At 36.2% G+C, this 10,980-nt stretch overlaps 1 protein-coding gene across 3 annotated transcripts; it reads right to left on the bottom strand.

Annotated features, from left to right (window-relative positions):
* Nucleotides 1-1,291: 1,291 nt before the first annotated feature.
* LOC130827560 (protein HIRA-like) lies at nt 1,292-10,649 on the bottom strand. 3 transcript variants are annotated; one of them, XM_057693309.1, is made up of 10 exons: nt 10,273-10,649; nt 7,486-7,761; nt 6,829-7,080; nt 6,335-6,732; nt 5,350-6,211; nt 3,595-3,805; nt 3,154-3,394; nt 2,928-3,050; nt 2,264-2,375; nt 1,292-1,953 (listed from the first exon to the last, which is right to left on the bottom strand). In XM_057693309.1, exons 1-10 carry the CDS (start codon nt 10,378-10,380, stop codon nt 1,780-1,782), a joined length of 2,757 nt encoding a protein of 918 aa, XP_057549292.1. In that variant the 5' UTR covers nt 10,381-10,649; the 3' UTR covers nt 1,292-1,779. The 3 variants fall into 3 exon arrangements, with proteins under 3 accessions (XP_057549292.1, XP_057549294.1, XP_057549293.1); XM_057693311.1 differs by lacking the exon at nt 10,273-10,649 and having other exon boundaries at nt 6,829-7,083; nt 7,486-7,596; XM_057693310.1 differs by lacking the exon at nt 2,264-2,375 and having other exon boundaries at nt 1,818-1,953.
* Nucleotides 10,650-10,980: the final 331 nt, after the last annotated feature.

Raw genomic sequence — 10,980 nt, 5'->3', positions numbered from 1 at the left:
TAATTGATGGAGATGAACTTTTTGTTAAATGAAAGTGAATCGTCATAAATATAAAATAAGTAAAAGCTTAAATGCATCTAATGTATTTTGTCAAAAGTAGAGCTCTTCAAATGTAATCCGAACCGAAAATCTAAACCGAAACTGAAAGTACCGATCCGAAAAATATTCCTTTTTGAGGTTTCTCGTACCATTACCCGCACCAAAGTTGCACCTGAACCAGTTTACAAGCGAAAATTGGAAAATTGAACCCGAAATACGACTAATTTTTATAACTGGCATATAATCGTTAACCGATATCACCCGAACCTAATAGTGACCGCACCAAGTCATATCCGACCCGAATCATACTCGAAACCGAAATCAATCCGGCTAAAACCGTCTTAATCCGAACCAATTTTTACATAGAAGTATGATCGGCTCATACGTAATCATCTTATTACTTAATTTAATAAGTGATAGATATTTTCATAAATTAAGATTTTATAAATACATGGTTTCTTATATCTAGAGTTAATAATCAATGGTCAATGTTTATTCAATTATTTATTTATTTTGAATCAAATTAGATGAAAAATGATAGAACTTAATTTTAATTTACAGTCAAACAAGTAAAAATAACAAAGTAATAATGCCTAATTGATTTGCATTTTAACTATTTTCCCTTATGTAAAGAGAATCTTATCATTAATTCTATAAAAAATGATTAACAACTTAATTTAATATTGACTCGATCGATAGTATTTAGTAACTCGTAGTCGAATTCTACTTGAAAAAATACTCAAACCCGATTTGTAACCGGTAAAACTGAACCAATTATTAACCGAAGACAACCCGAGACCAATTGACACTCGACTCGAACTTCAACCGATACCAAACCCATAGTTTAAATAATTAATCTTCAACCGAACCGTGACTAACCGACCGACCCCGAGTGTGACACGTTGTAACATGTATCCGAAAAATAACCGATCTGAAATACAATCGATCCGAATGATATCCGTTTGAAACCGACCCAATCACCCAAATGAACACCCTTATCAAAAAGTAACACATTTTCATGTAAGAAGTAACACCCTTTTCTGAATTTTTTCTTTGAAAAAGCAAGTTTTTTTTGCTCTCGTATAGATTGATTTCCGCTTAAACTTTTTCATATATATATATATATATATATATATATATATATATATATATATATATATATATATATTCAACGAATTGAATGAATCATTCGTTCGTAGAAATTCTCCACTAATATATGCACCAACTAGCAATTGAAAGGATCAACACGAGCAACATATTATGAAATCACATATACAGGAAATCACGTATACAGCGCTAGGTATAAGAAGGGTCTGGATCGTATCCACACTTATATCCCAAAGGGCTCTCGGGTAAGGAGGTGTATTAGAGTATATAATATATCCTGGGGCTTTAAAAAGTATTAGTGTCACCTCTTTCCTTATCTATAAGGATTCTCAACCCTATTTCGAACAAAAAAACCAAAAGAGCTGAACAATATTCCAGCTTCAGGACTAAAATATACATTCAAATGGTAATTAACTTGCTAAAAGCCGCTTTCGTTACCTAAATTCTCACGGACAATGGCGCACCGCCGGCATCAGTATAGAATGAGGTCATTGCCATCTCTATATACAAGTCTAGCTACAAATCCCTTCTCGGTTCTCTAAAAATATGTACCTCGAGCTGTGTTCCTTTGCCGGAAGAACTCCTCTGCCTTCATTTGGTATATTTGATTTGTAATTGTAGGAACAGCACTACTCAGTTCGTAGCCTGTTTCAAATTGGTAATTGAGTTGTTTTGTTCCGACTGATTTTCCACGCTTCCATATTCAGAGAGACGATCCATGAATTCATTCAGAAGCCTCTGTACTTTCCTGTTCGATGCCACAGCTGGTAGGATGTCGTCTCTCAAGAGTTTGTGTTTCTTCAATCCCTGCAAATAACCAACCCCATCAATGCATCACCTTAACGCAAAAAACTATCTCCATACTAAAGGGGTTTAAAACAGACTCGACAACCCTCATATTTACCCAACATTGTAATGGAATACGACTTGACTCGACTTCAAGATGAATTCAAAATTATATAAAAAGCAATGTGGACACAAGACCCAATTTTGAACAGACCCGAAATCGACCTGATGACTCGAATGAACACCTCTACCCATATTCAAGTGTATGATAATGTAAAACATTTGTGATGCCAATATTAAAAACATATACAATTGAAAAGTAGAGTCTTACAAGAACACAAGGTTCCCATTCTATATTCGGGTTTGATGATGCAGCACCCATCCCAGTAGGAGGTCCAAGGAAACTTTCACAGACTTCACGTAATCGAGACTCATCAGCTTCTCTGTAGAGCATAAACACAGTGTCAATTTGTATAACCAAGGTCCTAAGATGGGTTCCTAATATCCTGTTTGTTACCTCAGTTGTCCATCCGTTTGTGGATGATGGGTAGTGCTAAACATAAGCTTTGTCCCAAGCAGTCTCTACAGGGTTTTCCAAATATAGCTTAGGAACTTACAGTCCCCATCAGACACAATGGTCCTAGGTACCCCATGCAACCTTACAATCTCTGCAAAGTATAACCTAGCTATGTTTTGTGTATCATCAACCTTGTTGTAGGCTACAAAATGTGTCATCTTTGAAACTCTATCAACTACAACCATAATTGAATCCCTGCCCTTTCTTGTCCTAGGTAGAGCCATCATAAAATTCATGCTGATGTGCTCCCATGGCTTGTTTGCTACTGGTAAGGGAAGGTATTTCCCTGTGTGAAATGTGACTTTAGCCTTAAGACAGGTCTCACGTAAAATGAGAAGGAACCAACTAATAGAACACCAAGAAATGAAACATCTATTACATTATCAATCGGAAAACAAATGGTGAAAAGTCAACAAACCTTGCAAGGTATCGGACATATGACATGAGACATTGGCGGTATTCATTTGCGGATTTCAAAGTCAAAGCTGATGCTAACTGAGCCTCCAAGTGAGAACGAGTTTGCATGCCATCATCAGCCACCCTAAACAAGCAACAATATAACACAGATTAACTTAAACGAATCAAACGATGCATTTTGTTGTAACAGAAACCTACGATTCTAGTAAGCTTGATGAGTGACTTACCCACTCCAATCAGGTTTTCTCGCCAAGAATTTTCTTATATCAACTTGCAATGTTGCAAGTTCATTACATTGAGAGGGTCCCATATTCCAAGAGTTCGCAAAGTTTGATGCAGGAAAACAATCATCTGCCACCCGAAGCCAACACTTTAGGCTCATATCATAGAGAAAAGCATGGCGAGTGGCTAACACAACAAGGGGTGAACCGGATTTTGACAACTTTGCTGAAATTATTTTAATAGTACCTACAAAGACCATACAAAAAGATTAGGACCTTCCATATATATATGTGCGTGTGTGTGTGAAGATATCCACACAAAAATTTTCAAGAAACGAAATAATGTCAGTGAGTTTTCCAAACAAGCTTAACATATAGTTACCATATATAATTCATTTCTCCCTTCAAGAAAAAAAAATGACATTATAATAGACATCATATGTTTACCAGCATTTTGCAAGGAGGCCATTGGGTCTGCAGCAAACAAAGACGCCAAAGTATCTTGAAGGAGACAGCTTCGGCTAAATAAGTCCCACAAATATATAGACCCCTTCTTTGTGATAAGCAACAATTTCCAACATTCATCACATTCTAAAAACAATGCAACGGAACCCATCATCATCATCGGCATAGCACGCCTTCCACATTTTGTGTACACCTTTTCCAGCAAAACAGAGCAGATAACCCAAAAATTAAGATACTTTCATGGCATACAATTTAAGGATGAGAATAGAGATTGTCAATGACAATATTAGCAAAAAAAAATTATTGAAAAAGAAAGGGTTTAGGTTAATAGGTTAATATATTTTGATAAATTGGTCCATTTAATAAGTATGATCTCTTTCTCAAAGTGCTTGTCTAAATGGTAAATTACAAGTTTCCAGTCATGAGTCCAGGACCCTTTTGGACCCGCATCTTTTTTAAAGGTCTGAGATTCATTTTTTAAGACCCACTGGATTCGGGTCGGATCTGGATCCTAAAAATGAGTCTCCAAGCTTTCTTGAGAAGTAGAATATCATTTACTAACAAGTAAATTGTAACACACAAACAGCTCAGATAATGCAGGCCTCTGTCGCTTGAGTAGAGTCAGTATGTCTCTATACTGATAGTAACAAGGTCATATTCTTTACATTCCTTGTGTATACTTTAGTGGCATAGGTTGCAAGAAGATTAACAATTTTATGGAACTACACATATATTTTTTTAAATGTGTATTTGTGTCTTCATTTTAATATATTTTTTCTTCTAATTTTGGGCTTTGTGTTAAACATTTTTACCTGGAATGACATTCGGTTTGGAACGGGGAACAGAAACGAGAATACGAAATGCAACTTAGATTGACTCGGGAACAATTGGTACGAGATCCATTATTATTATTATTAAATATATATTTGAAAACAAAAGTAAACTAAAATGATTAATTTTCTTTAAGAAATTATTTTCAAGTGGAATATTTTTAGATTTCTAGGTTGCATCTTATTTTTTCTCCCTTCTTTTTCCTTTAATTTGTAAATGAAGGCCAAAACACCTTTTAAAAAGGTCTACTACACCGGGACGTCACCTTTAGCAATTGGGGTCGCGTTTTGTGTGATTGAGGACGAACATTCCCAGATCGTGAAACGTGGATACGTTCCACGTGCCATATAACTATGGTCTTAAATGTCATGTTGGAGCCAAGTAAAAATTCAAACATGATTCAATTGTTTCGCAACTTGGTTGCTCACCTGAGCAATCAAATTAGTGGGTTTCGGGTAAAATGATTCCACAAAATCAGAGCTATTTAATGATTTTTAATACTTAATTGGTGTTGTTCTTTGTCCCGTCTTATACCGAGGAAAAAATTACTCCATAGACCCATCAGATCAAACGGGTCTAGATATGGGTCTAAAAAATTCATATTGGGGTCAGGTTTGAATCCATTAAAACAAATGGATCTGGTTTGGATCTGGCTGGACCCGCTCCAAACTCGCCCCATGACCATCCCTTATTACAAGTATTAAGAAACGTAGTTAGTATTTACTTAAATGTAAGATCATGAAACATTGAGCAAAGGCACAAAACCAACGATATGTAACAAATTTTGAAGAAAAACAAAGAATTGGCGCAAGGAGCACAACAAAAAATAATGGTGAACTTAGGATGCCAAGTTCTTTTGATACCAAAAATAAAAGTGAATAGAAATTGAAAAGAGAAATTAGTTACCTGTAAGCAGCCATCTTCAAATCCCACAGTCCAGAAGTTGGCATTTCCAGCCAAAATTGACGCCTTCCCAGAAATACGGTCAAACCACAAAGTCTGAGAACCTCTGCGGCAAATAATTTCCGTTTCCTTGACCAATGACATATTACTCGAACCAACAATGTCATTAACTGCCTGCTCTCTAGGGCGAGCTTCCAATGTAATTGGCATTGCAAATGCATCTTCCTTCCTATCTACCACCCTTATCGCAAGTGTAGCGTTACTAGCAGCTAAAGAACTTAATAACTTTGCGCTGCCAGGAGATTTGACAAGATCACCATCATCTATGCCTGAAGCAGCTCCAACTCTTTCAATGACCACACTATCACTAAAACAAGCCTTAGTATTGACCCCACTATGTTCCTTCAAATCAGAACCTGCTTCAAGGGTTTTTCCGACTTTAGGAATATCATCAACCTTATTTCCTTCAGAAGATATTAGAGGTAGATCAGAGGTTTGAGAGTGGGACACAGCATTTTTAATCCTTTTCCTATCATCAAGGCGCCTGTACTCTTTTTGCTTCGCAGACCTTACTCCTCTTTTCTTTCTGGTGGCACCATGTGACTCAAGGACCTTTGAGACAATCCCAAAACGAGATGAAGGTTTTGGAGCAACCTGCTGATGCTGCATGTTAAAAACCTTTTTTCTAGTGTTTTGTTTTACTGCTAAGTTAGCCTGCTGACTCCTAACATCACCGTAATGGTTTCTGTTCAGCTCGTCCAGTTCATCATCAGTTAACCTTTGACCTATTTCTTGTACTTCAAAATGAAAGGTAGACACCGAGCCATCCAAGGAACAAGCAAAAAGTGAATACCCATCAGGGCTCCTGTTTCCGGCAGGAAAAGATTATGTGAGACAAATGGGTCAATAAAAGCTAACAGCAAAAAGAAGACCGAAACATTCTCATTATAGTTTTCTGACCAATGATTAGGAGTACACAAGACACTACCAAGATAAATCAACAACACTTTGAGTGAAAAAATGCTTTGCCACAAAGAGTGGACGTGCAGCTGCTGTAGTCCAGACAGTTATAGTACGATCCTGACTGCCAATAGCAATAACATTATATGGCATCAATTCTTTTCCTCCAGTCTTTGTGGACCCTTTAGCCCGTCCGGAAGACGATGCTCTAACATCCTGAGCATTGGAGAAATGTCTTTTGAACATTGAATGATTGAACTTCACGACTAAAATAGGAGCATTATGTCCCAAGAAGTCGAAATTAGCAGCCCATTCGCCTCTTTCCAATACAGGAGCCGAATATCTAGGCTTTTGGAAACCCTGTGTAGTGGTTAACAAATGGCCACAAGGAGACCACCCAAGTCGCGTAAAAAAAGGTGATCCAAGCTGTAAAAAGGATATTTTCCCCACGCATTATGACATGACATAAAACACAAAAAAAATAATTTAAAATATCAACACAAAAATAGTAAGATTCCATACAGATTTGTCCCAATGGCCGTTTGTCTTATGGGCAAGACTCCAATCAGTGGTTCTCCATATAATAACTGTCTTATCATCAGACTGGCTCGCTAGAAAGGCACCAATGGGATCCCAGGTAACACCTTTAACCAAGCTAGAATGACCTCTGAGAACAGCAGTGCATATACCATTGCTCATATTCCAAATGTGGATAGTGTTGTCAAGACTTCCGCTAGCCAACATTGAGTCATCTGGAGACCAATTAAGATCCACCTACTTCATGCATGAAAAAACAAACAGGTTAAAACATATGCCGAAGGTAAGTATACTCCATATACAAATCATAGAATTACCATTCAAATTTATATAAATGAAACAGCACTTATTGATATAGAAAATATCAAGTATTGAAATGAAGGCTTTTCGATTCACACCATACATGAATTCTTCAATGATGAAGTTAAATAACGACATGAAAATAACTTACACAACCATATACCTTATATGCTCTTCAAGTGAAAAATAACAATAAATACACAATCTAACAAAAACAAGTTGTACAACTTTTGACTAATCCGAATACAAATGTGCATAAGAGTATAGGTGAAACTAGGCTTTCGCCAAAACAAACTACTCAATTCAAATCATTTGTTCTATAGTGAAAGCACATATAATTACCACATCTGCAGTGTGTCCCCTCAGAGTCATGACAACCTTCCAATTTTCAACATCAAAAGGCTCACCACTACCAAATTCGGAAGTCCCTGAACCAGGTTTCATTTCGTGAATTAGAATTAATTGATCACCCGACCCTGATGCAATGTTTCTACCGTGTTTGGCCCATCTGACGCAATTAACTGAACCAAAGTGATCCCGAAGGGTTGCAAGAATCCGGTGAGTTTGATCATCCTTATCAAAATCTCTAGCAATAGAATTCATATCCCATATTCTTACCTGAAAAACATATAACATCAATATAGCAAATCCACCATACAATTTAAATCAAAAGACCAAATCATTAGCATTAATTATCTAATAACATGTCATCTTTAATAAAATTCAAAGGCTCATCTTGATAATCATTGTCATTGTTCATTGATAGCACAACTGGAGTTGTAATCAGTTCAAGAGATAATCTTTCACATATCACATTACACTTTCTTGAAACAGTCTCTAAGTGATAAACAAAAACAACAAGAAAAACAAACTATTATACAAATACCAGACATCAATAAAAGAAACTTCAAAACTTTATTGCATAAAAACAATAAAAGATCACAACATTACAGTTTACCAACCGCGGCAAGCAGAAAAGTATATTGATATAGTCAGTTAGTTGAATAGGGGCATTTTAGTCTTTTGAATTGTTTTTATTAGTTTGTTAATAGTTAGTTGGTTAGTTTTGGAGGGGATGCCTCTCAAATCCATGTAAATAAGTTGTTGTGGGCTTGGTCTTAAAGAATATTAATAAAAAAAATAAAAATAAAAAAAACTCAGAATTCTTCTCTTCTTCTGTCTTCTGTTCTTCTCTTGTCCTTGTTCTTTCACCTTTCATTCAAGACTAAGTTTCTTGTCACACAAGTCCATTGCATAGGTTCATAACAAAGGGTAAGCTATCATTGGTATCATAGCAGAGATTCGGTGGAATTGACCCAAAACTTCAGTTCTTGAAATTCTCAGACAGGGAATTTTCAGTTAGAAGTGTTGTGGCTCTGTCTTCTGCTGCGTAATCTGGAAGTCTTCAACTATATGCACCTGTTTTGGGGTTGTGTGTACTGGCACCCTCTACTCGTACTCAGAGAATTTTGATTATGGAAGGGCAAATAAGGGAGATGCAAACGAAAATGGATTCACTCAAGATAGAACTCAACAAGAAGTTTGAGTTGATGATGGCAAAGATGAATGAGACCACTCATTCCAGCAGTTCATCCTATTAGGAACAACAAGGAAGGTATCCCTAAAACCCTTTCTTTTACTCCAAAATTAGAATTTCCTAACTTTAATGGGGACAATCCTAATGAGTGGATAAGGAAATGTAGCAAATATTTTGAGTTGTGCAAGATTCAAGAAGATCAGAAAGTGGACTTTGCTCCCTTATACATGACAGTTAAGGCAGCTACAAGGGTGGCTAGCTACTTAGCATTACAACCAATTGTGGGATGGCTCAAGTTTTGTATTGCTGTTAGAGCAAGGTTCTTGAACAATTCTTTAACACATGATGTAGAATATTTCAAAAGGCTTGTTCAAGAAGGGTCATTGGAGAACTATATTGACTGTTTTGAAAGCACTAGGGCCTGAAATGCATACTTATGATCTTTCACCTAAGTTTGTTCATGATAGTTTCATAGGTGGATTAAAGGACTCTCTAAAATCCTTGGTGAAGGCATTTAACCTTGAAACAATCCCCCAAGCTATCCACTATGCCAGGCTACAACAAGAATCATTGAATGTTGGGCACATTCCTAAAGCCAGCACCAATAACACAACTACTAGATACTCCATTCCTAAACAAGGTGAAGCATGACCTACTCAAAGCACAGAACAAAATGAAGTCACAAGCCGATCAGCACAGGACTGAGAGGGTTTTTCAAATTAGGGATTAGGTCTGGCTCAAGCTACAACCCTACAAGCAAGGCTCCGTTCAAACTAGGAGCAATCAAAAGTTGTCACAAAATTTTTATGGCCCGTTCCAGATCATTGCCCTTATTGGCCCAGTGGCTTAAAACTCAGATTACCTACTGATGTCAGAATACATGATGTTTTTCATGTATCACAGCTCAAGACTCTCCATGGAGTTTTACCTTGAGTCCTTCACTGGTTACAAGTCTCCACATCACAATACAAGCTTCCTGAAGCTATCATTGATCGAAGGTTCATCAAGGTCAACAATGCAGCACAAACTCAACTCCTAGTTAAATGAGTTTGGTTGCCTAAAAGAAGAGGCACAATGGGTGTCAACAGCAGACTTTAAGATCTCTTTTCCCTCATGAAACTTGAGGACAAGTTTTCTTGAAGGGGGAAGTATTGATATAGTCACTTAGTAGATTAGGGGCATTTTAGTCTTTTGCATCGTTTTTATTAGTTAGTTAATAGTTTGTTGGTTAGTTAGTTTTGGAGGGAATGCCTCTCAAATCCTTGTATATAATATTAAAAAAATGAGAATTCTTCTCTTCTCCTTATTCTTTCACCTTTGATTCAAGACTAAGGTTCTTGTCACAAAAGAACCTTCCATTGCATAGCTTGATAACAAGGGGCAAGCAATCATATATAAAACAGCCTTACTAAGACAATAACTTACTCAATTCACATTTTCCATCTCAAAATATAACATAACCAAAACAACACATCTTTAAGTATACAAACAAACTAAACATTTCTGAAACATCACCAAAACACAATGGAAACAAAAGAAGAAAAAAAAACGAAGGGTAAAAAGGAAGCGGCAAAAAAAGAATGAGAAATCACCTTGTGGTCCCCACCACCAGTAGCAAACCTAAGACCACCAGGTTGTATATCAATGGAGAAGATCTGCAAACCTTCATGTCGAATCCAACTGGGTTTTTCAGCAATCATTTTTAACTAATTACTAAAAACTCAAAAAGCACCTTGATTTCTTGAAGTCTTAAACACCCATAAATTAGATTTCAAGAAAATCTCTTTGATTTGATGGATTTTTACTACAATTTTACAAGTGCCCAGGATAAAACCTAATCCAAAATGAATTAGAGAAGCAAATAGGATTGTTGGGTATGGCTCAAAAGAAGAAGCTTAAAATGAAGAGTTCTTCCCCTTCTTATACTCTTTCCTTGTAATAATTATTTCCAACGGTCAAATGATGGGCATTAAGCGGATACTTAGAGGGAACAGAGAAAGTTGAAAGAAGGTAAAGAAAGAGTAAATAAAGAGCTTAATTTTGAATAGAATAATCGGGTTAGATTAAAGTTGACATGAACCGGTGAGAAGGAAGGAGGGAAACGAAAAGACTACAAAATTGAAGTTGAATGAAAAAATATTAATTTTGGGAATTAAAAGGTGAGATTGGAATTAAAAATTGATTGTTGAAAATTATTAAAATATAATATAAATTTTTGTTTGCTAAATGTGATAATGAAATTGGGAATAAATTAATAAAAAATTATCATATTGCTCTTTTTAAATAAAATAATATTTGTA

Source organism: Amaranthus tricolor, chromosome 11 (genome assembly GCF_026212465.1).
Source record: "Amaranthus tricolor cultivar Red isolate AtriRed21 chromosome 11, ASM2621246v1, whole genome shotgun sequence".
Classification (NCBI taxonomy): Eukaryota; Viridiplantae; Streptophyta; class Magnoliopsida; order Caryophyllales; family Amaranthaceae; genus Amaranthus; species Amaranthus tricolor.
The sequence above is the reverse complement of the archived record's forward strand: the minus strand, read 5'-3'. Positions and strand labels throughout refer to the sequence as shown.

Bases quoted from the DNA above. Each gene is read 5' to 3' on its own strand.
- LOC130827560 (XM_057693309.1), bottom strand. From the start codon at position 10,380: ATGATTGCTGAAAAACCCAGTTGGATTCGACATGAAGGTTTGCAGATC. The intron at 7,762-10,272 runs GTGATTTCTCAT...TATGTTTTTCAG, and splicing joins CTGGTGGTGGGGACCACAAG to GTAAGAATATGGGATATGAA. The intron at 6,733-6,828 runs GTATGGAATCTT...TCCTTTTTACAG, and splicing joins ACGGCCATTGGGACAAATCT to CTTGGATCACCTTTTTTTAC.